The sequence below is a fragment of the Macaca thibetana genome, chromosome 2 (genome assembly GCF_024542745.1).
Source record: "Macaca thibetana thibetana isolate TM-01 chromosome 2, ASM2454274v1, whole genome shotgun sequence".
Lineage (NCBI taxonomy): Eukaryota > Metazoa > Chordata > Mammalia > Primates > Cercopithecidae > Macaca > Macaca thibetana.
The window spans coordinates 30,581,374-30,609,336 of NC_065579.1; the positions used below are offsets into that span (position 1 = coordinate 30,581,374).

General features: G+C 34.6%; 1 protein-coding gene across 12 annotated transcripts in view; it reads left to right on the plus strand.

Annotated features, from left to right (window-relative positions):
- Positions 1 to 27,963, plus strand: part of TBC1D5 (TBC1 domain family member 5) — a 566,253-nt gene that overhangs the window by 184,073 nt on the left and 354,217 nt on the right. For 10 of the 12 annotated variants that reach the window (XM_050779547.1, XM_050779557.1, XM_050779556.1 and 7 more), the window contains one exon: positions 26,496 to 26,627. In XM_050779547.1, coding sequence (XP_050635504.1) covers positions 26,531 to 26,627 — 97 coding nt within the window. In that variant the 5' untranslated portion in view covers positions 26,496 to 26,530. Of the gene's footprint in view, positions 1 to 7,666; positions 7,761 to 26,495; positions 26,628 to 27,963 lie in introns of those variants that run through there. The other 2 variants (XM_050779554.1, XM_050779558.1) reach the window with 2 other exon arrangements.

Here is a 27,963-nt window from a genome sequence, read left to right on the forward strand (position 1 = left end):
AACTAACAGTCTGATGCCTTCAAGGTCTGTAGACATTTATCATATATTTTCTTCGAAGGCTGCTAACTCTGAGACCTCCTCTGTATAACAAAACTTTGGCCATAATCTGCCTTGTCTTAACTCAAACATTTCTTTCTATGACTTCAAGTCTTCAGACAAAGCTTAACTCTCTCAACCAGTTGCCACCTAAAGAATCCCTGAAACCATTCTGTAACTTAAAGCTCCCCTCCCTCCCTTCAAGATGCTCTGTCTTTTTGGGCTAAATCAGTGTATACCTTCCATGTATTGATTTATGTCTTTGCCTGTAATTCCTATCTCCCTAACATGCATAAAACCAAACCGTAACCCAGCCACTGCAGGCACACTTTCTCAGAACCTCTTGAGACTGTTCCCCAGGTCATGGTCCCTTATTTTGGCTCAGAATAAACCCTTTACAATTTTTACAAAGTTTTAGTTTTTTTGTTAACAAGAGATTTGGTTTTACATGATGAGAAGTTATGGAGATGGGTGATAAAAATGGTTGAGCAACATTATGAATGTATTTAGTAACATTAAATTGTAGACTTAAATGGTTAAGTTGGTAAATATTATGTTGTGTATTTTACCACAATAAGAAATAATTTTAAAGTGTACTTCTAATTTTGATGGCTATTTCCAAATCACCTTCTTTGTAGATTACACTAATATACATCCTCTTTAACAGATGAAAGTTGTTGTTGTAAAAGATGTGCTTTTGTGACTATGCAGCAGCTTTATGTAACCATTATATTTTTGAAAGAAACAGATCTGTATTAAGCTTAAAAAATCCACAAAACTTTGACTAATATCTTTCAACAGTTTGTAAAGACTACTTCAGTGCTTCTTATGTTCGTTATAATATGTTTGAGAAACTTCTTGATGCATTCATTGAAAATAGAATTGAAGATTGTCTCCTAATCTGTAGTAAATCTTCATTTAGTGATTCATTAAAAGGTAATTTTTACATATCTGAAAAGACATCTTTGAAATAGCTTTAGTTTACTGTCAGTGGGTACTTGTACAATCTTTAAATGGGGGGATTATTGAGATACTATTTATGTAGTTAAAAATTTATGATTTTTTTGGTAATCGCCATAATATTTTTAATTAAAACTCCTTTTAGGTTTTTCATTTATGCAATATCATTGGTTTGTTTTTTGTGTTAATCATTTGAAAGTTTAAAATGAAGTAGTAGTGAGAGATGGAGGATTGGTTTTTTTATGCGTGTGTTTTTAAAAACATTCTCCCTCCTCCCCACCCCCCAACTTTTTTTTTTTTTTTTTACACTCTGTTAACTTAAAACTACTAAACAGATTTTTATTTTAATCTTGGAACAAAAAATGTTCTCTTGGGCTGATACCAGTACTTTTTATGCCAAGTTACAGACCGGAGTCTATTTTTATAGGCCAAGATAGAAACCTCTGAAAACCAGAGTTTATAATGGAAACATTGACAGGCCCTTAACTATCGCAGCACACATGGCACTGCTGAAATCATAAGGTACAAGGCACAAGATTTCGCATGCAAGGGAACATTGAATTTTTCAGCAATTGTATTGTCAAATGTCTTTCAACTAGGATTTAATAAGCATCAAGCTGTGCCAGGGCCATTAAAAAGCACATTATGTGGGCCTGATTCCTGCCCTCTGAATGCTTGTACCAACTACACTAACATGGAGAATGACTTGACTAAACCTGTTGGGAGATAGCCTTGTGAATGGATGTACTTGGAATGAAATATATGAACTTTCTTCTCTCTCTATTTAATTTTTGATACAACCCTGAAAATCGTACATGTTTTTGCATGTACGTCACTATACGCATGTTCTAAGCATTATTACAAAGGAGGTAAGCTAGTCATCTACATCTTCATTTTAATAATTTCACTGAAGAAAGTTTAAACTATATTGTTACACAAATCAAGGAAAATTGATATTGAATAGTTAGGTGAATTAAAAACTTACCATTTTAGTTTCTCTTTGAGGGCTCCCATTTGGATCAAAAATAGAAATAGTCTTCTTCAAAAAACACATTTGATTACTCAGCTTTACTTGATTAAAGAAAAGTCATTAAAACAACCACCCTGGATCTTTACATTTCTATGCTTTTAGTTATATTTTAATTTAAATGGGACTACTCCCCCTACCATTAATTAATGATTGCCATTGATTAGCACTGAATGAATGACCCTGTAGTGTATTAGTTCCTTTAAAGGGGAAGAGTAACTTAGATCGTATCTGAGGTCTACATGGGAAATAGAATGATTTGAGATATACAGTTAATTTGAATGTTCATGAGAGTTGGGTTCTTACGCTTGTAACACCGACATTGTCTACTCTCTGCCTTTTCTTTGTCTTGTTAAATGCTGGAGAGAAGTAGAGGTGTTATATTAGATATGCTATCTCAGAAGCATGGTGAAGTGTTAAGAGAAAACCAGTATCTTGTGGGAAGATAATGAAGTGATAGTTTGTTACTACAGATTTTGTAAGTACTGCCAAAAGGAATAGGTAAAAAGAAGATGTTAATTTGAATCTGATTCAGATTTTATTTTCTAATTTAAAATTTCCTTATCCATTGACGTATATACATATACATTTAATAAGATTTAGGTAGCAGACATGCTTGCCAACCTGAGAAGTATCTTTTTATGTATCTGATTGGTTTTCCATTAATGAAGATAATATGGACATATTTTTCATAGTTTAAGATTTTTGGATCTGTCATTAAATTTCTGCCCATAATATGTTAAAAACAATGCTTTTGCGTCCTGAAAGATGGAAAATTCCTAAATGAAAGTGATGTTATTCTGTATAACTGTACTAATAGGGGCCCTCATTTCTATAAAAATGGGCGATTCTTTTGCTTTCTTGATTATTTCTTTGGGGAGGAAAGACAATACGCTAACTCTTCCATCTGCTTCTTGTCATTGCTATAGAAAACGTCATGACAGGTTTCAGAAAATACAGTTCTGGACTTGGTTATATAGGTTAGAGAGAGAATCACATACTTTACAAGGGTTATTCTTGGAAGGTTCAAAATGAAATGAATCTATCTATCTATCTATCTATCTATCTGAATGATAGGTGTGTCTGTGTATGTATGAAGAGAATGAAGGAGAAACAGAAACAGACACTGACTTCCTGGGGTTACAGATTTGTCTGATTAGTAATTCATTTCAGAAGCAAAAGTAGAATAACATAATACTGAAAGAAACCCAAATCCAGAAGGATTGTTGGAGCTAACTAAAGGTTGTCTTTTGTAATTCACATTCGCAACTGAACAGGCTGGTAAGTGCTAAAGACCTTTTGACAATTCATAAAATCTATTATATACTGACTCTGCTAATAAATTTGTCCAATCCAATCTTATCACCAGCAGTTTCTGACTAAAATAGTTTTTAGGAAGGCAGTGTTTTTAATCAGAGACCTAGAGTTTGCTTTGTCTTTTTTCTTCATAAAGCAGTGATTGTTTGAGTTGGTACCAATATTTTCTTTCCCCAGCTCATTCACATGTTCATCTTATCCTTCCATTCTCCCATATTAGGATTTGATATGCCATATACTAGTGTAGGAGCTCATGAACTTCAGTAGTTGGCAGTTCCTCAAGGAAGCAAACTAAGATTTTTAAATGTGATTAATGAAATTAATATGTTTTAATTGAGTAACAAGCTTGGGTATTTTTATTTTCTTTATATATTGGCATTAAACGGTCAAATAAAGTAGCACTCTATCTTAAATAGTTTATCTTTTAATTGTATGAGGAAATAAATTTAGGGATTATTGGATTGTAGAAAAGGAATTTACTCTCAAATAAGAAAGTTATATCTGAGAATATTTAATAATTTAGGTAAATAATTGGAAGAGTGTGTGTGTGTGTGAGACAGGATCTCATTATGTTGCTCAGGCTGGAATGCAGTGGTGTGATCAAATTTTTGTTGACTTAATTTTCAAGAAAAGATAAGTAAAAGCTTTGGCTAATATGTGGCATTTTATGTCTAATTTAGTAATATGCAGGAATGCCTTGTAGAGTGAGAGAATGAAGAGTCTGTGAGAGAAAGGGTTAAGTCTTTCCATATTTACTCCTTTAAAAATATTGTATTTCCTTTCTTGTCACTTAAATCTAAATTATGGTCACTCCCTCTAAACAGAGAGAAATGAGCTCTAATTACCCTCATTTTGCTGATGAATTTAGTTGTAGGCACCCCCCAGACCCCATTGATATTTTCAATCTAGGTGTAGCTTTGTATACTTTGTATACTTGTTGCTATTGAATTATGCATTTTAGGTTGGATCAGTTTTTACCTTTTTGTTTTTTTTTTTTGAGATGAAGTCTTGCTCTGTTGCCCATACTGGAATGCAGTGGCATGATCTCGGCTCACTGCAACCTCTGGCTTCTGGGATCAAGTGATTCTCTTCCCTCAGCTTTCCAAGTAGCTGGGACTACAGGCACATGCCACCATGCCTGACTAATTTTTGTATTTTTAGTAGAGATGGGATTTCACCATGTTGGCCAGACTGGTCTCGGACTCCTGACCTCAGGTGATCCACCTGCATCGGCCTCCCAAAGTGCTGGGATTACAGGCGTGAGGCACCATGCCCAGCCTGTTTTTACCTATTTTTAAAATCAAACCAGAGTCATAAAAAATGCCTAGTTAACCCATTATCCGAGACATCTTGATTTATGACATGTCATTGTGGCATCGTGATGTGCTGCGTCCAATTTTATCTCACTTTTTTCCCACAATATTAATAATGCCGTGGCACATGCCTGTAATCCCAGCCACTCGGGAGACTGAGGCAGGAGGATTGCTTGAGCCCGGGAGACGGAGGTTGCAGTGAGCCAAGATCGTGCCACTGCACTCCAGCCTGGCCAACAGTACGAGACTCTGTCTCCAAAAAAAAAAAAAGAAAAATAATAATGCCTTCATTGTGCCAGCACTGTGCTAGGCATTTTCCTTGCCCTCATGAATTCAAGGGGCCAGTAAACCTTTAAAATACACATATGTGTATATATGTAAACACCCCTGCTTCCATCGTGCTCCCTTCCTCCACCCTTTCTCTTACATATATGACTGTGATAAGTACAATGATGGAAAGATAGGGCCTACCCAGAAGTCAAGTAAGGGAGAGAACTAATCTAGTGGTGGCAGGCAGTGTCCAACAAGACCTCACAAAAGGAAGTGAAATTTATATTTTGTTACCCAGGCAAATTGGGACAGAGATTTTGCAAGCTGAGGAAGAAACTTTTGTAAAGGCTCTGAGGCTGGAATGAACTTCTGTGTTGCAGAGTTTACAGATAGTGTGATTGGAGCCCAGGAAGCTCAGGGACAGTAGTGACTGAGCCAGGTTGGTGGCCAAGGGTCACACAGGGGCTTGTAGATTCTCTTAGAAATTTCAGCCTGTGAGTAGTAACTCATCAAAGGATTTTCAATAGGGAGAGTGATATGATCAGATTTACTGCTTTAAAAATCGATTTAACTCCAGTGATCTTTATTGAGGAGATTAAGGGGAGCAAGAGAGGGATTCTGGTAGCTCTTGTCCAGAGGCTTCAAGACCAATCCAGATGATGCTAGCTTAAATTAGGGTAGTTGGAGAAGCACAGAAGAGACATAAGTTGAAATGTCTAGTATGTCTTAGAGTTCGAAACTAAAAGACATATAGACTGAGGAAGTGAACAATTTTTTTGTTTTTAATGTTTTGAGCTAGCATTTTCTTGCTTGAAATTTAATGTATTTTCAAATATTTGTTTCCACTTGTTTTGTTAATCATAATGGACTGAGTAACTACCTGGCTTTTCCACAAAATACTGTACTGCTTAATTCTGTCTTTTTCCGGCTTTGGGTGCTTACTAGAGTATATATTAAGAGGATAGTGCATAAATGAGTCCCTTTTATCTGCCTTTCTCTATAGATCTGCCCAAGTGGACAATAGAGGGGTGAAGGAGGAGTAGGACAAAAAGTATGATAGAATTTTGTATAAGGAGTTGTCTTACTCCATTTGTGCTGCTGTGGCTAAATGCCAGAGACTGGATAGTTTACAAAGAGCAGAGATTTTTTTTTTCACAATTCTGGAAGCTAGGAAGTGCAAGATCAAGATGGGAGCAGGTTCAGTGTCTGGTGAGGGCTGGTCTCTGCTTCCAAGATGGTACCTTGTTACTGCATTCTCCTAAGGGATTAATGTTGTATCCTCACATGGTGAAAGGGATGGAAGGGCAAAAAGGACCTAGCTAGTTCCCTCCAGCCCTTTTAATAAGCATTAACCGTATGCATTAGGGTGAAGTCCTCATGGTGAAGTCACCTTCTGAAGGCTCTAGTTTTTAATACTGCTGCACTGGGGGCTGGGTACAGTGGCTCATGCCTATAGTCTCAGCACTTTGGGAGGCTTAGATGGGTAGATCACTTGAGCTCTGTACGTTGAGGCTGCAGTGAGCCATGATCATGCCACTGCACTCTGACCTGGGCGACAGAGTGAGACCTTGTCTCAGCCACCCTTCCCAACCCCCCTAAAAACCCAATACTGTTGCATTGGGGATTAAATTTCAACAGGAATTTAGGAGGGGATACAACATTCAAACCTATAGCAGGGGCCTGAACATAACAATGAATATATGAAAAAGAAAACAGAATATAAGGTTTGTGTATACAAATATTAAATCAAATTAAATTTAGTATTGCATATTATTATATGATTATCTCATCTTGCTTATGTTTTTATTTTGTGCTGATGTTTTTATTTCTCCAAAAATATGAGAAGCATCTTGAAGATTGTCATCTGGCTAGATGCCCTTTTATATTACTTGGTTTACCTTCTTTTACTAACTTGTTTGGTTTCTTTTTTTACTGATCTTGTTTCAGGTTTCTATAGTGGTTGCTTTTTATCTTATTTTGCACTTTCTCATATACCATAGTCTAATATGATTTTGAGGAATGATAAATATTTGCCTTTATTCTTAACCTTTTGAGGAAGCGCTCTTTTCTGAAGAAGGGGCTGAGTGGATGGGCAAGTAGTCAGTGCTTTTCATCAGTTGAACCATTTGTGATCTTTCTAAAGAATAGATCGTATCATGTCACATCCTTGCTTAAAAGCTTCCAATGGCTTTCCATGCCACTGAGTATGAAAGTCCTTTCATGGCCTGAAAGGACAGAAGTGACCGAGCCTCTCTTCTGTTTCCCCTTCTTTTTCTCCCAGTATCTCCAGACCTCCAAGCTATTTCCCAGTTTATGGTCGTCTACATTTGCTGTTTGCAGCACGCTCTTCCTCCAGGTTATCATGTGGCTTGTTCCCTCACTTTATTCAAATATCACCACTTCTGAGGTGCTTCCTAAGACTACACTTTCTCAGATAAGTTCCCAGCTCCCAAATAAGCTTTCAGCCATATCCCATCTTTATCCCCCAGGCCTCTTTACATTTTCTTCATAACATGTGTTGCTACTTGATACGTGAACTCTCTATCCTTGTCTTACTGTCTTTTCCTAGAATGTGTATTTTCTGGGGACAGCAAGTTATTTATTCACCACTAAATGCTTGTCTTCTACAACAGCTTCTGGCACATGGGAGGATTCAATAAGTATTAACTTGAATGTATATTGTATTTGTGCAGCCCTGGATTTCCTCGATTTCTGCTTACTACCTTCTTTCCTTCCTCTACAGACATGTTGAGAAAACAGCATGGAATATCTAATTATAATGTATAAGGTTGTGAACAAATCTTTTGGATCACTCAAAGATTCCATCGTTTTCAACTGTAGATGCAATCCTGTCTTTGATTTTATTCTGACCTTACTGTGTAAATATATTCACTAGAGTAGTGACAGTGTGTTGGTGATGGCAATAACAATTATAGTTAATATTTATTGAATGCTTACTATGTATTTGTCAGATATTCTGAATACTTCAGGGATATTAATATAGTCTTCACAAAACCTGTGAATTGAGTATTCACCATTTTACATGTGAGGAAACTGAGACACAGTTTAGCTAATTTGTCTAACGTCAGATAGTGAGGACAGTTCCTCAATTTGAGCCTAGATAATGTTGACTTAAATCACTAGTGTCAATAGCAGTAGATTCTGGGCCAAGCGTTGTAGATCATGTTGGGAGGATTGCTTGAGGCCGGGAGTTTGAGATCAGCCTGGGCAAAATAGAGAGACATCGTCTCTACCAAAAATAATAAAAAAAAATTAACCAAGCGTGGTGGCACTCATCTGTAGTCCCAGCTACTTGGGAGACTAAGGCTGGAAGATGACTTGAGTCTAAGAGTTGGAGAGTACAGTGAGCTATGAATGTGACAGAGAGATTCCCTGTCTCTTTAAAAAATAAAAATAAATGAATAAATTGATTCTGGAAGTTTTCTTTTATAGAAATAAGCATGGTGATGGAAAAAATTAATGGTTGCTGATACATTCTAGGGTTTTTCTCTTCTTAAGGGTATTCCTCTCCTTTTATTCTCTAGGAAGAAAGAAACCTCCTATTTTGTTTACTTTTCCCCGTTACAAGCAGAAATATGACTCCATTCCTGAAATTATTCAATTTAACATTCTAAAACTGAATGAAAAGAAGTTAGGAAGCATTTCAGAGAGAATGGAGCATTTGAGATTAACTTTACAAAGTGATTAGTAGAATCTCTTCCGATGGATATATTTTCATTCATTCAGCAATATTTATTATTATATGCCAGGTCATGAGAATAGATCGGTTTAAAAAAGAAGTAATAAAGTGTTTTAGAAAGAGGAATTGATTCGGAGAGGATTTCTTGACCAAGACTTGTTATTTAAGAAAATAGAGAGGTAAGAAAACACTGGATGCTTTTTAGAAACTAAGAAGACATGGAAGGGAAGATTGGGAACACAGGTGTGGGTAGATCATGAAAGACATTTTGAGAACTTACAGGGGCATTTATGCTTCAGTAGGTATTATGGAACCATAGACATTACCATATTTAATCACCAATATGATTTTTTTCTGAACAGTAGTAAGCTTTATAAAGTAATGTGATAAGAAACAATGGATTTTGAGCCAAAAGAATGGAATTTTATTCATAGTTTTGCTTCACAATTGTAGGAACTGGAGCAAGTCATTTTAACATTTTTATAATTAAATGTTTTTGAAAGATACATCCTTGGCTGGGTGTGGTGACTCACGCCTGTAATCCCAGCACTTTGGGAGGCCGAGGCAGGTGGATCACCTGAGGTCAGGAGTTCGAGACCAGACCGGCCAACATGGGGAAACCCCCATCTCTACTAAAATTAGAAAACATTAGCCGGGTGTGGTGGTGGGTGCCTGTAATCCCAGCTACTTGGGAGGCTGAGGCAGGAGAATTGCTTGAACCTGGGGGGCGGAGGTTGCAGTGAGCCGAGATCATGCCATTGCACTCCAGCCTGGGCAACAAGAGTGAAACTCTATCTCTAAAAAAAAAAAAAACAACAGTCCTCACATCCAATTTTAAAAGTGTGCAGTTATGTATACAGTTGGGGAATTCTTCTTCCTCCTTCTTTGTTGGTTTCTTGTGTGTCCAGGAATTTTAATGCATAGCAAAATTACATTTGCATATTTTTATTAAATAATGGGGTCATACAGGTAGCATTATTGATTTCAGTATGCTGTGTACATTTTTTTTTTTGTTTGCATCAGAGCATTTAGATTTTTAATTCCTACCTATTATTCCATTTCTGGATTACCTTTATGTATATATGTATTTATTTGTTTATTGAGATTGGGTTTCGCTTGTCACCCAGACTGGAGTACAATGGAGCAATCTCAGCTCACTGCAACCTCCCTCCCAGGCTCAAGGGATTCTCCTGCCTCAGCCTCCCTATTAGCTGGGATTACAGGTGCCTGTCACCTTTTTTTTTTTTTTTATTTTTAGTAGAGATGGGGTTTCACCATGTTGACCAGGCTGGTCTTGAACTCCTTACCTCAGGTGATCTGTCAGCTTTGGCCTCCCAAGGATGTGTGCACATGTAAACTTCTGTCCATATATGTTACATAGGACAAGGATTACAACTGTGAGCCACCGTGCCTGGCCTGATGACCGTAATTTATAAACCCAAGGGTTATAGAACATTTAGATTGCTTACGGTTTTTCAGTATTACAATCAACTTCTTTCTGCATAGATTTGGCTAGAAGGTATATAAGTGGGATACATTTTTAGTGATAGAACTGTTGGTTCAAAAGTTAAATGCATTAGTAATTTTGATAGTTATTGCCGTCCTAAAAATTTGCACTTTTTAAATCAAGTTCATTAGCATCAAAATGCCTATTTCTACAAATTCTTATCAAGACTGGGTATTGTCCACCTTTTTTATTTTGCAACCTGATAGGTGAAAAATTACATCTGATTGTTTTAGTTAACATTTCTTTAACTCTGAGTGAGGTTGCGCATTATTTTATGTTATTGGCTGTGTATATGTATAAAATTCCATTCCGTGCACTACTTGTTTTTCTCCTTCGTTCATCTGTTTAAATCTTCCTGTATTATTTGTTTCATGCTTTTTAAAAAAGGAAATGATACCTGCTTACTTATTAGATGGTTGGGATGATCAAATGAGGTGGTATTTGTCAGTGTTTCTGAACCTTTTAAAAAAATCATTGCACCCCTAAAAAGTCTTTAAAGAAAAACTTCTCCCAGTCATCCTCCCCTACGAAAGTTTAATAACACAAATATACACAGATATACTATGTTGCTCTTTATGTACTATGTTCCATTTGAGGACCATAAACTATTGTAGTATCTATGATTCCCCACACCCACTCTATGCACCAGTCTTGTCCATTAGGAGACAATATCACTGTCATTGAGAATGCATGATATATGTGAAAATTTTTGTAAACTGCAAACTGCTATTTAAATGTAAATCTTTATTGTTAATAATGTGCATTTCATATAATATAATTTTATGTGTCCATTTTGCAGCTTCTTTTTCTCAGTGAAGCTTTCTCTGTTGCAAATATAGGTATTTACTATTTTATTGTCCATTTTGCTGGCTTCAGAACAATCTTTTTTGAGTTGACCTCTGGTCAGCTCTCTCCATCCATCTCTGCCTGTTGAAATACTATTTCTTCAAAGTCTGTCCTAGATATTCCCTTCTCCATGAAGTCTTTTTAGACCTCTGTATTTTTACTCCTTGACCTTTCAGAGTTAGAGCTCCTTTTAATACATCTTCTTTGCTGTGACATTCTACTTTTCATTGTGTAGTCTGTATATTTTTTGTTTTCTACCTCCCAGGGCGTGTTGCTTCTCTCCTCATCTCTATTCCCTGATGTTCCTTTCCCCTGTGCCATTGTACATAGTGAGAAATCAGTAGGATATCTTAAAATGAGTTTCTGGAGGAGGTTCACTTCAATTTCCAGCCACTTAGTATGTGACCTTGGGATGAAATCATTAACCTGCTAGCCTCAGTCGCCACCTATGTGAAATGGGGGTAATAATGATTCCTGTCTGATAGGATTGCTGAGAAGATTAAATGGGATAATAATACACATAAAACACAGTGTCTAGCATTTAGTAAGCATTAAGTAAAATATTAGTAATCATCACTACTCCAAACAGTTCTTAGCACAGAGAAAGACAAATGATGCTAGTTTGTTCAATAAATATAATTGAACTGCATCATTGTTCCACAGATGACAAAGCATGGCATGACATTTTGTCATTTACTTTCAATTGTTTACTGAAGTTTACACATAGATTTCAAAATTCTAAAAATTATTTGTGCAATGATTTCATGTAAATTAGGATGGCAAGTTTATAGAACTCTAATGTACTTAGCTTTTAGACATTTTATTATGGTATTCAATGAAATTTTGGACATAGTATGCTACTCTCTTTTACCTAATTGTATACATTGGAAAAGGAGGTGTATATTTTTGCTAGTAAAATTCCCTGGGAGTTGGGATAGGGTTTGTGTAGCTCCTCTGTAGTCCCAGCTTATTCAGTTTTGTTAATTACTGCTTTTCATATACCCTTTCTGGCCTGTATCTGTTCTATGTAGAGTTTATAGAATTGTTTTGTTTTTTAGTATTCTCTGATGTCTTGAAACATTCTTTGACAATCACCATAGAGCCTTTATTTTTTCTGACTTCAAGATATTATGTGAGCACTATGTATTGCATTCTTTTATAATTACCTCTTTCTCCTGTATCCTTTTTTTCACCTTATCAGTGCTTTAATCTTTCCCTCTTATGAAAATGAAATTGAAATAGTTTTATTCCCATTTTGAGGGCTTATAAAAACGTTTTAATGTGTGTCAGATTTCTTCCATGGACAACATAAACAGTTTTGGTGTTAGAATACATAAGAACAGTTTACATGTGCACAAATCTCCTTTATGAAAAAATGGAGCCATTACAATCAACATGGATTCTGAGAGAAACCCCTAAGTCAGATCACTTTGCAATGATACTCAAGTTCATCATTTAATAATACTTTAAGTGACTATCATTTTTTAATATCAATTTTATAAAGTCTGTATATATTTATATGTTTGGGAAATTGGAATTTTTCTTACCTCTGTAAATAATGATAGTCTTCTACTACAATTGGAACATTTGCATATTTATGCTGAGAGTTCTTGACTCGTGTATCCAAGTTAATAGGTTTCTACTCCATCAGCAAGTAAGCTCATCGTTTTTGAAGCTACTAATCAATTAAATTGGCCATTTAATATGGACTACAACATATTTTCTTCACATTTTGCGTTATTGAATGTTTTCAAAATTTATGGTCCCATTCAGAGATGATCATACCTTAGATTCTTGTGCAGTATCATGTATAATTATTAACATTAATACAAGAGTTCAAATATTATGTTAATTCATGAGTGAAAGAGTTAACATAATATTTTATATTAAAGTAGTCTCAACAAATTAACAAAGTTCACATTTTCTTTGGATTCCCCCCCCTACGTTATATACTTACGTTCTTCACTGGTAAAGATAATACAGCTGATCCTTGAGCAGCATGGGAGTTAGGGGTGCTGGCCCCTATGCAGTCAAAAATCCATGTGTAACTTTTGATTTCCCAAATGCTTTGCCTACTGATAGCCTACTGTTGACCAGAAGCCTTACCAATGACATAAACAGTTTATTAACACGTTTTGTATGTTATATGTATTATACTGTATTCTTACAATACAGTTAGAGAAAAGGAAATGTTATTAAGAATATCCTAAGGAAGAGAAAATATATTTACTATTCATTAAGCGGAAGTAGATCATCATAAACGTGTTTATCCTTGTTGCCTTCACATTGAGTAGGCTGAGGAGGAGGTGGAAGTGGAGGGGTTTTGGTCCTGCTGTCTCAGGAGAGGTATATGCAGAAGAAAATCCACATGGACCAGTGCAATTCAAACCCATGTTGTTCAAGGGTCATATGTAGTCTCAAAACTGTTTAAGAATAGTCTTGGGGCCGGGCACGGCGCCCAAGCCTGTAATCCCAGCACTTTGGGAGGCCGAGACGGGTGGATCATGAGGTCAGGAGATCGAGACCATCCTGGCTAACATGGTGAAATGCCGTCTCTACTAAAAATACAAAAAAATTAGCTGGGCGTGGTGGTGGGCACCTATAGTCCCAGCTACTCGGGAGGCTGAGGCAAGAGAATGGCGTGAACCCGGGAGGTGGAGCTTGCAGTGAGCTGAGATCGCGCCACTGCACTCCAGCCTGGGCTACAGAGCGAGACAGTCTTATACGCTCTGTTTCTACTCAGCAGCTCTTATATTCTTGTCAGAATGTTTCATTTTTCTGCTGTATGGTAGCTGATGGTTTCCACTAAGGAATTTGTTCATTTGTACCTCCTATTTTTGGGGTAATTTGAAAAACAAGATTCTGTGGAGCTCGGTCAGTACATTTCTGAATCACACATTTTAGTTTTTTCCAGTAGCGATCATGACAGCTCTGGAAGAAGCATGTTTTTCCTTCCTTTGGGTGAATTCTTTTGGGGACCTTGTCCTTTGAGATCTCTTTTAATCCTGGAGCTCCTACAGCGGTCATACCACATATTTTCACATGAATACTTGCCATTATCTGTCTACTGGTAGGGTTGTTAGATAAAATTACAGAACTCCTTATTAAATTTGATTTTCAATAAATAATGAATACTTTTTAGTTTAAGTGTCTTAAATATTGTTTGTTTCTCTGAAATTTAAATTTAATTGGGCATCTGTATTTTATTTTATTGTTTACTTATATTTATTTATCTGGCAACCCATCTCCTGGTCTTTTTCTTAACTAAACTTTGAGAGAGAGATTGATTGTACCCTAATTCTATAACTTGTTTTCCTGTTCCCATGGTAGATGAATAATTTTTTACTGACTGAAAAAAATAAGCTAATAAACTGAAATGTTTCTTTATCTGAGTATTTATAAAGAAACTGTGTTCTACTGAGTTTGCCCTTTTCTGTGAATTAAATTCATTGAAAAAAATCATGTTTCAATGAATAATTGCAGATCTCAACCTTAATTTAAAAATTTCATCTCCCTTTCTCTTCCTTTCTCTTCGTCATCTCTCTTCCTCTTATCTTTCCAGCTCTTACTATAATTAGCTAGCATTAACAGCAAATGTTTGCTTTAGTTAAATTATTCAGAACATTTATTTTACTTGTCAAAGGTTAGATCAGGTTGTTGTTTGAACTGGTAATTAAATGCAGGCTAATATGCTTTCATATTTATATGCACTATAAGCCTGTTTCCTCATCATTCTGTATAATTTTATGATGTTCAAGGCTGACATTTCAAAAAGGATTTTGATTTTGTGGAAAACATTCTAAGTAATGTAGTTTGTTATGTGATTTGAGAATGTCCAAAGTTGTGGTTGAAAGTAATTACTACATTTCAATGTCATTGTAACATGTAGTATCATGGTGCTAATTTTCACCAAGTAGTATATAATATTAAGCTCACTGCCTGTTGAGTTTGCATTTGATATGAGGATCAGTGCTGTAGTCGTTGGCTATAGTAGGTGCTCACTATATATTTGTTAAGTGACTGTTTTAGGTCTTATTTATGGCATAGTTTTAAAAAAAATATGGAAAACTCAGATCTTTTATCTCAAACAGTATAATCTATATCTATTCCTCTGACATACTACAAGGTTCTCCTAAATCATTTCAATTTGTGTGATTCTGTGTAGAACAAGTATAGCTCAATTAGCCCTCATATCTGGGAATTACACTGAAGCGTGTCTTTTTGTTTTTGTTGATTCATTGAATAAATGATTTTTGCAAGTTCTGGGGTGCTAGTAATTTAGAGTATAGATTAATAAAACAGGTCCCCTATCCTCACAATGGAAGTCAGTGGAAAACCAACCATTATACTAAAGAATGGTTAATGTTAAGGTAGAGTTATGCATATGATAAGTGGGCATCTGAATCAAATTGGGAGAAGGCATGTTGAGGAAGAGTACTTTTGAGCTGTATCTTAAGGGCCTGTAGTTGGTTAAGCGAAGAAGGTAAGAACAGTAGTGCCTTGCAGAGGAGCCACATGTGGAAGTGCTGAGGTGTGTAATTTGGTATAGTCGAAGAAAATTTAAATGTGGAGAAGTAGTAGGAGATGGTGCCCTTCTTTACTTAAAAGTAGTTTCCATTGACATTAGGAAAAAGCTCTGAATCTTGAGAATGTCTATAAGCCATGCCTTGTACAGTCCTTTTCTGCCTCTTAAGCTCGAATATCAACCCAGCTGAGCTTGACTCCTTACACACTTTACATGAAATGTGCATGCACGGCCTCTTCCCTGAGCCCTTGTACACAATGTTTTCTCTCCCAAGAATGCTCTTTCTGAAGGATATTTGCTTGACTCCTTTGTGGTACTCATTTACACAGCCCTCTGCTTCCATCTCCTTGTGGGAGGGAGCATGTGAGCAGATGAGGTGGGAACTGGAGTGCACAAGTGCTGGAATCAGCTGTCTGCTTCAGTGCCCGTTGGGTCCATCTGTACTCACTTGGACCTGCCGAGTTCCACCCCTCACGGGAGGGAGCACACAGGTGAGCAAGTGCGGAGTCCAGAGGGAGCACTTCTGGTCTCCAGTAGGAGCAAACTTTGGGCCCCACAGCAGTGTCTAGGTGGGGCTGCCTGTGACCTCTAAAGCCCCAGAGGGCATGTTACATTGTTCTTTTAGCTCTGCCCTTTGCAGACGGCTTAAATGTTAACAACTCAGTGGGCTCTCTGCCTTTTTGCATGAGATGGCTGTCCTCTGCCAGGAAGGGCAAAGAATCAGTGTGACAGCCTTTCATATCTGCACTTGTGGCTCCTGAGCTCTTGTCCAGCATCCAGGAAAAATGAGGTTGCGTGAATGAATTGAAGGATGGTAAATGTGGCGGATTTTATTGCTAATGAAAGTGGCTCTCAGTGGGAAGGGGAACTGGAAAGGAGATGGGGTGGGTAGGTAATCTTCCCCTGAATTCTGGCCATCTTCAGCTGGATTCTTTTCCAAAGTTACGCAAGCTGTCCCTCTGTAAAGCTGTCCCTTTCAAGTCAAGCCACTTCTCTCCCATGTTCAGTCATAGTCCTCCACATAGCTACTTTCTTCTCTGTGCTGACTGAGTTCTGGGTGTCCTATATTATAGGCACAGGATGGAGGGGCAGGGTGGACTATGGGTAGTTTAGGAAAAGGCAACATTCAAGTGGGAAAACAGGGATAGAAGTTCTCACTTTGGGCTGTAGGTTTCAGGTATTTCGGCTTGAAGGTGGGGTTTTGTCGGGGACCCACCCTTTTCTGCTTAGAATTTCTCTGCCACCTGTCCCTATCATGGTGCTAATTTTCACCAAGTAGTATATAATATTAAGCTCACTGCCTATTGAGTTTGCATTTGATATGAGGATCAGTGCTGTAGTCGTTGGCTATAGTAGGTGCTCAGTATATATTTGTTAAGTGACTGTTTTAGGTCTTATGGCATAGTTTAAAAAAATATGATGGAAAACTCAGATCTTTTATCTCAAACAGTATAATCCATATCTATTCCTACGACATACTAGAAGTCTTTTCCTACTCTACTGTTTTTATTTAGCTGAGATCAATATAACCTTAAAAATATGTAACAAGTAATGCATCTGCTGTCTTATGAATAATTTTTAATGTTTATTATTATTGCCAGGAATGACAACAATGAACCATAGTATACTGCAGCTTTTGATATATGATCCCATATGCTTTATTTCATCCTTATAACAGTCATGAGATAGGTGTTATATGAAATTTAGAAATACATATAATTTCTTTTTTCCGTAACATCATCTTTTATCTAGAATTTAGTGTCTTCTGAAGAGAAGATAACTGAAGTAAAAATAAAAACATCTTTCAAAATAAGAAAAGAGTAAATGCAGAATTAGTTATATAGTATATCATGTTTGTACATGTATGTATATATTTTTAATAAAATTGACTTAAAAGATTAGCCGCAAAGTAGTATCTACTTTATGTCAAATATAAACGAGATGTTTTTCTGAAATACTTTCAAACTCTACTTTTATAATCAAACAACTATTTTTTAATAATGTATGGAAGGATAGTTGGAAATTCCAGTGGTTAACTTTTTTCATGAATATTACTAATTTGATTGATCATTGCCTTATGACACATTCTCATCATTGACCTGTATGTGGTTCTTTTATTATTTATTTATGGATGGTTAACTTTGTAAAGCTTGCATATTGTATAACAATAATGTTTACTTGCTTCTCAGAAATTTCTTGAAGTTAAAACTTAAATGAAACACAAGGACTTATGACAGTTCTCACCCACCTTATGAGTGTGTTTATGAAGTAACCTTTTAGTCCAGCTCAACATGACAAGTGGCTTCTTTTTCCTATAACTGATGGTCTTGCTAAAAAAGCACAATTCAGAAGTTGAGTAAAATACACAGATTTCATGTTACCTACAGCAAGAAAGGTGAGGGTTTCTAGGCAGAGGGCAAAGTTAAAGACGACTGTTTCCTACCTTTTTCTGGGTCTAATGAGTGTGACCTAGATCAGGGTGGTTGTTTGTAAAGAATGATTTTGATTTTGGATTTTATATTGAAGGTAGAACTGACAAGATTTGCCAGTGGGTTAGATATATTCTAGGAAAAGATTTCTGTGCTGGCCTGAATTTGGGCAGATAACCTGAATGATAGGAAGAGCAGAGTGTTCCCAGAAGAGGAAATGGGGATGTGCAAAGACCTAAAGAGACAATGAGCTGTATTTTTGTTTTAAGGAATAGAAGGAAGACTTATGTAGCCAGAGCATATTGAGGGAGAAGGGAGAGTGGACTCTGAGGGTTAGGTATTACCCTGAATTTAAGACCTCTTAAAGAGGAGATAAGTAAGCACTTCCCAGAGCGATGTTTAGTTTACCAGTAGCGTGAACCACATTTATAATTGTGTTGGGTGTTTTTGATGAATTAATGAATAGGTTTTACTCCTCTTAGGATAATATCTTCATATTATGGGGGTACAAAGGAATGAAAAATACTTTCTCTGCCCTCAAGGAATACATAGTTTGCATTTACAAAAACGTATGATAAGCTAAATAAGCTAAGAACTACTTATGATAAGGGTAACAGTTTATGTAAACAATAGAAGTGATATATCAAGGAATGCTTAATAAATTTGGTGAATGACAATTTCTGCTATAACATTATTTTCAAAACATTAATCATTTATTATATAACACCTTAAGGATTTTTCCTATGCCTACTGCTTTATTATAATTTATTTAATATTTTTCCTTTCATGAAATTCTTTCTTTCTTTAAATAAATTTATGTAAATAGGAAATCTTTTGCCACAGATTATCCTAAACAAATTAGCACTTGCTATAAATAGAGGGGAACCATTAAAAAAACCTTATTCCAATAAAAAAGTATGTTTCTGCCAAGCCCAGAGGCACATCAGAGCAGGGGAAATACTGCTGTGGAAGAGCAGGGAGAAATTACTTCTAGTGCTGGTCCCTAAAGGAAAAGTTGAGTGTTGGAATTATGTACAGGATTTAGAAAAGTGAAGAGGAAAGGCCTCCTCAGGAGGAAAAGAGATGCATAAAACTGAATGGAGGAATGTGGAAATGTTTTTATGTAAGCTACTTTGGCTAGCAAGGACTGGGTGATGCTTCTTAGCTGCTGATCTTCCCTCAGTGATGTCACTTGGTACTAAAGTGACTGGTACAAATAAGAATTTACAGCATTTGGGGACTTAAATAATGTTTTAAAATCCCCAACTACAGTTTTGGCTGTTTGATAACGATTCCAAAGATCAAGTGTGATTTGTTTATAAGTTATGATTTTGCCGAGGAATATGTGATTTATGCTGTATCCACAGCTTACTTATTACTTGCTTTCCTTACTAGGTAATGCATTTACTCTGAGATAGTGATCTGTACAAGATGCGTACACCTTAAAACTATTAAGAATCTGTTTATCTGAATATCTCACATTTCGAAACAGCTCACATGCAAGAAAAGTAAACTGAATTCTTTGGTATTACATTATAGTTAACAAAGGAAACTACCCTATAATTCTTGGCTTAATATTTGTTAGGCCACTTATTAAGTGATTGTTGTCATTTGAGGTAGCTTTGCCGTGTGACCTTAAATAAGTCACATAACTTCTTTGTGGTTTCCTTATCTGTAAAAGGTGTTATAGTATCTACTTTATAGAATTGTTGTAAGGTTTAAATGAGTTAATATGTGTAGTGGTTTAAACAGCTTTGCTTCCCAATAAGTGCTATGTGTTTGCTGCTGTTGTTATTATTTAATCAAAAGGGCTATCTTTAAGTACTAAAACTTCCTTAGGTTTCCCAGCCCTACTACTTACTAAAAACCAAGGGATAAATAACAGATTCATATGGACTTTCAGAAGGATTGCCCCACAATTGGTGAGGTGTTCCTGAACATACCCCTGGCCTCTCCACGTTTGCACCAAGGAGAGATTTTTGTTCGTTGGTTTTTTTTTGGACAAAATGATTTGATTTGATGTTTGTATGAAGAGTAGCCATTTGTTCCTTTTTCATATTTTTAATTATAATCAGTTTAATATAATTCACCAAATTATGATTTCTGTTTTCTCTTTTCAAATTTTATTTTTCCGTAATTCCTAATTGAGGGTTGTATTAAGCTTGATTTTATGAAAACCATGTTGAATTGTTTAATGGCTAGAGGTAGTATCTATATAAAATAGGATATATAAATAATATATAAATATATAAAATAGGAACAGCAAGAATTGAAAGTGTTTTCTTATGGCTACATAATAATAAAAGGTTTGGTTTTGTTCACTAGGCCAAGCTAATTCCCCAGTATCTGCATCTTTAGCATCTGCTCAGGAGATCTCTGAAACCATATGAGAATACACTGTGGAGAGCTTTCTGTTAGGCAGTTCAACTCTCATAGTGCTCAGTTTTTTCTTGGTTTATGTGGTCACGAGTGTCACTTTCTCATGACTTTATAGCATTTTAATATTGAAAGGCAAAATGCATTCTTAGTTTGTAATATAAAATATTTAAGTCTACCTGTGAACCTCTCATTCTGCATATTTCTCATTATGTATATTGTTTATGAGTCTAGTATTTTAATTTACAGTGAATTGTTTGCCCTACACAGCTTTTGCTGATGGCATGAAAATTATAAGAATTCAATCTGTTTTGATTTTTTTTGATCATTGTTCTTATATGTTGACCCTTATTGTAGTCTTATACCTATTTATTAGACAACACTTGGATAGTAAAATTGTGTGGTTGGTAAAAATGAGTTAAGGTTTCAGGGTTTTACCAAGGGGTGATGTTTAATATTGAATGACATGTATTAAGACAAATGCTTTTATATATAATTTATTTGGCATTGTAAATGCATTTATCTTGTGAGAAACAGACCCCCTGTTGTCAAATGAAGTATTCTGGAAAGGTTTGGAGTAAATAAATAATAAAACTACTTTGATATACAATCTAACAATATTAAATATTAAGACTTTCAGATGATTGATTTTAATACTTAATTAACTTAAAGTCCAGTGTAACCCTCTTTCATTAAAGATTGACAGAATTTAAAAATAAAACTTTATTCTTTCTCTTTCTTTGTTTTCTTTCCCTCTTTTTTCTTTTCCTTTCTTCTCTCCTCCTTTCTGCCCTTATACTAAAGACTTTAGAACATTGTTACTTCCAATCATTAAATTTACCTTTAGCTACCAACATTTCTAAATAAAATTTTTTTTAAAAAACAAGATTTTCAGTTACCCTATCTCTTAATTGTGAAAATGTAGCTTCTACTGGAGAAGCTTGCTTTTATACCCCAAATGTCATATTTCTGGTTAAATACCTATCATGGTAAATACGTGCTACCTAGAACTCATACTTATTCGTGCTGCATCCTTCTTCCCTTTTATAATAGACTCTGAAAGTAGTCCATTTAAGCTCTTCGGTATACTTTTCTTATAGGAGAAATCTTTATGTAAAGTGTATCATATCATTTCAGTGTTTGACTTTTAGGTTTACCATCAGTCAAGAATTTAAATGAATGAAGTATGCTTATATGAGCTTTTCTGAATATGAATGTCTTTAGAGTGACACAGTTCAGAATGCTAATTCTGTGCCTAAGTATTAGAAACAGTTAAAGAGAGAATATAAGCTGAAATATATAGGATTTCATATTCAGGCAGAATAAATTCCTTTTCTAGAGGTTCTGTTCATGTGATGCCATTTTAAAAGAAAATATTATTAAACTAACTTATTATCTGTTCAATCCTAATAGTTTGAGATTTTCACTCAGATATTGCTTGTATTGTTTGATTGATTTTTTGGAGACGGAGTCTTGCTCTGTCGCGCAGGCTGGAGTGCAGTGGCATGATCTCAGCTCACTTCAACCTCCGCCTCCCAGGTTCCAGCAATTCTTCTGCCTCAGCCTCCCGAGTAGCTGGGACTACAGGCACGCACCACCATGCCTGGCTAATTTTTGTATTTTTAGCAGAGATGGAGTTTCACCATATTGGCCAGGCTGGTCTCGAACTCCTGACCTCATGGTCTGCCCGCCTCGGCCTCCCAAAGTGCTGGGATTATAGACGTGAGCCACCGTGCGTGGCCTGTATTGATTTTTTTTACATGAAAAATACTGCTTTGATTTTTTAAGTGTACTTTAAAACTGCCTTCTAAGCTTTAGTGCTGAACTCTTACCCTTTTATTAAAAATTAAGTATTTTCAAAAGAAGTCTTTTCTTTCCGACAGATCACTTTTAAGATTTAATACTCTAACCTCTATACTTATGAAACCAGTACAACTATCTTAAAGATTAGTCTTGGATTTTAAATGGGAATTTTAGCCTATTTGTGAACTCCTGTGCCCAAGATAGCACTAAAACCGTATTGTAAAATTAGTTATGACTTTTTGGAATTTTGAACTCATGTGAATAGGAAAAATTGTTGTTTATGGTAAGTTTAACGAAGGAGAGGGCCTTTCCCAGATTGTGGAAGGTATATTACCATGCTTTCTCAGTCAGAAAAATTAGATTGCTTTTGTTTATTTAAAATAATTCTTAGGCATCATCATCATTTTTATCAGCCAGAGAAATTCTAGGAACAGGAAGATATCATTTAAGAGAACTAAAATCTATCAATTATGGATTTAAGTAGTCATCTACTAAGAGGCATGTTTTTGGCCTTTATATTCTTTTCTCTATATGTATCTTGCTTCTATGTAAGAGAAAAGTAAGGCATGTCAAAGATAGAAGTTGGAGTTTGTGATCAAATTTAAAGATCTAATGAACCATTGTAAGTGTTACGTTTATGCTGTTTTGACTTTAACAGTTATTGTTTAAAAATTTTTAGACTAAATAAAATCCCTTAATTTTTTATAGTCTGATATTTACAGGTAAAAATTTATTCATAAATATTAAGATAGACAAATTTATTAAAGATCTTTGATATTCTGCTTTGTAATCAATCATTTTCTCTTACTGGAATGTTTATGAAACACAAATTGGGAAATTCTTAGGAAAATGATTTCATATTTAAAAACAACATTATGTTATGATTTCACAAGGTAATCCCAATAACAGTAACCAACACACTTAGGTTGCTTTTTTAGATTCAAGAATGCTAAAATAGCTCTTTAAAACAAAACGATAAAAAAATGAAAGCCACAACTTCTTAATCAGTTACTTTTGAATTAGGTTATTTAAATCCGCAATTAAAAGAAAACTACTAACATTATCCACACGTTTTCTTCAACAGATTGCTTGAAAATAACTCATTATTACTAGTCAGCTGGTTACGTTTATTTAATTATAAAAACATTTCAGTGTTTCATTTTCAATCTATAGGCATAATAAATTAGGATATAATGGATGCCTGATTATATAGAATGGTTGTTGACTGGGGTATTTGGTTGATTTTGTTTTCTGGTTATTGGATATTACTATACACTTGTTAAGTTCTAAAGAATTATAATTTAAGCTAAATTAACTAAATGACTTCTTGAACTTTCTCTAAGGAGTCAAAAAGACGTTAGGTATTTTTTAGCACCTTAAATGAATGTATAAATATCATTGTGTGGTAGAGTATTTTCTTCTAACAGTGTAAAGATGAGGGTTTAAAAAATACTCCTTTTAAAAATAAACTTTGATAGCACCTTGCTTGTCACTTGTCTATTTTTAATGTAGTTTAAAATACACAAAAGTCATTTATTTATTTATCTTAGGTATGTGAAACCTGTAACAGTGAAAGTACTGTAAAAATAAGAAATTCAGCTACTGAGATTATGAAAACATGGTTTAGGATATTAAAGAAAATTTAAGGAATCTAGCAGTTAACTTGAAATACACATTCTCAAATGTTTGCTTTTATATTTTTAAGAGTATATCAGAATATATGGAGAATATGAATCTTACATTAAAATAGTTGCCCTTGGGCCAAAAAAATTTTTGAAAAGTGTTTAATCTGTTCTACCCAGTATTTTTCTTTTAATTTGAATTATTTGCTAACACTTACAAATTAGCAGATTTCACGTAAAATTCTGGATTTCTAGCTTGTCTTGAAAAAGCTGAAGCAGAGTAAAGGGTGTTCTAATTATTCATAGGCTGCATCTTTTTATACCCCTTTTTTTACACCTGGTCTTTTTGTCACACTGACTTATTTAGAGCCAAATTAATGTAGGAGAAAGAATGTGAGCTCTAGAACCAAACAGGATGACTTCAGTTTTGGCTTTAATACTTACTCCTTGTGTGATTCTAGACAGATTACTTACTCTCTCTGTACCTCAGTTTCTCTATGGTAAAATGAAAATAAAATTGACAAGATAAATTGGGTTTTAAGGAGGATGAAATGAGTGTACATGAAACATATAGACTAGTTTTTGGCATATATTCATTGTGCATAAATGTTAACTATAAATAATAATGCTTTTTGCCTGACCTCAGTAGATACTTGAATTTGGTGACTGCTGCATAGCAGAGGACCTTGGTTCTGAATTTATTTATTTGTTCAACAGAATTTATCAAACTTTGTGTTATACTCTAACCGTTCATCTACATTTTGCTGTCTTCTACTAGATTATTTTCTCCAGAGTTTCTTCTGTATAGCAAGTGCTCAGTATATGCTTATTGATTGGCACACATAAGCAAATACTGACAACTGTCTAGATTTATGGATTTAAGATTTATAGCTTTAGATATTCTTACTGCATGTTAGCTACCAAAGTTCTTTGTTTTCCTTAATCCTCTGCTTACATTGTTTTAGCCACAATTCCAGGGCGATAGGTTTTATTAACATCTGACTGTGATTGTGTGGATGTAGAGGGTTTTGGAGACTTCTGATAAAAATTAGAACATGTATATGAGTATTTTACAAGGTGATGGTTTAGAGAGAAAGTAAATAGAATAGAGGGGCATTTTGTTTTGGTAAAAGGTCATCAAGAATTTCTGTATTCATGAACATATCTGGAGCTTTTCCTCCATAGGTGAAGACCATATCCTATAAAATTAGACACTCATTTTGTTTGGACTTGCTTTTACCACTTCTTTTTACTCTTATTGTTTCTTCTTCCTCTCATGTCCTTGCTGCTCCTGAAATTTAAAAGATTATGTTACTTACATTATTTTGCATGAAAATTGGTGAACTTGGTTTATTTTTTGAAAGAGTTATGATTTGGGAAGATAATTTGCATCTTATGGACATATAAAATTTACAAATAGTATACCTCAGAAGTTGAAAATAATTTAAAACAAAATTTGTTCAATATGGAATAATTTATATAAGTGAGAATTGAGAGGGAAAACTTTCAAAATGACAAAAGGAAATATAGGTGGTTTTTTATAAAATCTTGTAAGTATAACACCAGAGGTGGATTTTATACTGGAGATACAGATATATTTGAGCACATAAAAAGTTACCTATGTCAAAAAAATGTCATACAACTGAAAGACAGATACACTTTGAGAAAAATATATGTATCATATAACCAAGGTTTAATACCCTTACTACTTAAAGCATGTTCAGAAATCGTGAAGACAGTCATAACAATTAACTCCATTAACAAAAGACAATAAACAAATGTCAGAGAAACAGTATCTCAGTAGTCATCAAGCAAATACAATACAAAATTTGACTATCACATTGGTTCAAAAAATCAAAGAGGAAACATCCATTGTTAATGAGAATCAAGGGGAGATGAATTGTTCTATTAGGTACAAACCTTTATAGAGCACAGTTTGCCAAAATCTTGTTTTTTAAACATATATTTTAATCCAGCTATTGTAATTTTAAGAATTTATTCTAAGGAAATAATCATGGATATGATACAGACATACTGCTAAAAGATATTTATTTTTGAGAGATATTTATTTTTGAGACTGTTTATAGTATTGAACAACTGAAAACATCTTGTTTACTACATAAGGAATTGGTTACATAAATTGTGCTGACTATATATAGAATGCTAGGAATCATTAGAAATTATAGACACACAATTATTTTTTTTAAACTGGGGAGGAAAATACGGAATTTAAAGTATTCATAGATTACATAATAAGAATGTTTAGCGTGTTATGAATCATTTTAAAACCATATGTATTTTAAATGCCCAGAATAAAGACAGGAAGTACATGTGTAATACACTGAAATGTTAACACTAATATTTCTAGCTAATACTATCATGAATCATTTTAATTTGCTATATTTTCTGTATTTTGAAAGTTTCTGTTGTGAATGTTTATTATTTTGGCTGTCAAACAAAAGGATGCTGTAAATGTGAGAGTATTGTCTTTAGAATTTAGCATATTTATTGAAAATAAATATTCAAAATTGAGATAAAGATTATAAATGACGCTCAGATTTTTGAGAAATTTTTGAAATGGAAATTTTGTGTTACCTTTTTCCCTTCTTTGCATAAGCCTACCAATGTGAGGTAAAGTCCCTGGAGGCTGGGAAAAACTTGGTAATGTCTATAATGTTCATTTAATCTTTTCAGTCTTATATTTATCCGCAGTCATAGCAGAAAAAGAATTTATTATTTTTCTCTGTATTTTTTCACCTCCCAGGTAGTTACTTTTGGTGACATTGTCCAGTTCCCACAATGTATCATTCCTTATCTGAAACTAGACATCCTCTGCAGCCAGAAGAACAAGAAGTAGGCATTGACCCCTTGTCCAGTTACTCTAACAAGTCTGGAGGTGAGTTTTGTATGCCAATACTGTTTGCAGGTAGGGTACTAGTAAACCTAGCAGAGGGTCCTCAGTTAGCTGTGTCCACCTTATGTGTGTAATTCTCTTCATGAAGCTGAGCAGGCCAATGTTAAGTACGTTATTCTGGATATGTACAGAGCACCCTTGACACTAATGAATACTTCAACAAGCCAGCTTTCAGTTATCCACAGAAGCATTAGCCAAATGTTTAACGCACTGTCATTCTTTAAAAGAAGATAATAAACTGAACAATGACTTCAGCATAAAAATGTTGAAATGCGAAAGGGCCTTGGTCAAACATCTTTTAAAGAATCTTAAATTTTTGGTGTGGATTTTTCAGGGATTTTTTCACCCTTCAGCAGATTGAGATTATTCCAGGATAAAAGACTTGATTCATCCTCTTTTTTTTTTTTTTTAAAGTAACTGAAATTTGTGTTATATTTTTAAAGATCTATACGCTGAAATTTTTAAATGGTAGACAGTTAAAATGTAGACTGTATTCAGGGTCTACCCTATTATAACAATGTATCAAATGTTTATGTATCAGAACTCTATTATTTTCTCAGTATTTACTTAATGATCGTAATAACATAGTTTCTTAGCAATTGAGTTTGTAAGAATTCTTGAAGCCTTATCCTTAGTTTTTAAGCAGTTCACTAAATATTTGATAAAGTTCATTGACTCAGTGACTGCTTGTAAGTTTTCACTTGTGAAATGCAGGTATCAAGATTATAAGATCTATTTTAAAACATAAATTAGTCAAAGTATACAGACAAACTGTTATAAAAAGGAAATTAGTCAAAGTAAATCATGTGTGTTATATTATTCAAAAAAATGTTTTTTTCTGTTTATACTGATGTCAAGGTCTGCTTTTAACTCATGTTTTGAGAATTTAAAAAAAGAATTGACTCCCACCTAAAATGGCTATTTCTTTAGAAAACAAACTTTATGCAGAATGTTTATGCTTTTTGTGCATCTTTAATACCTCCTACATACAAATGCCATTGTTGTTTTTAATGAAAATGGGAGAGAATTTTTCCAGCATATTTTTGTGATTTAATTTTTTAATTTTTATATTTTTTTAAAAATAAGAACTCAAGACTTATGTTTAAGATTTGATAATACGAAAATTAATACTGCTCATTTCAATTTCAGTATTTTAATATCTCAGTGCTGAGCATGACACCTTTTCTAGTGATATTTTCTCTTAAATGTAATACTCTTAAGAAGCATTCATAGTTAAATAAATCAAATTATTTTGCAAGTACTTCTGTAAGTGGGTGTTTTAAAAGTAAATGTCTTTGTGTCAAGTGTATAAAATAGT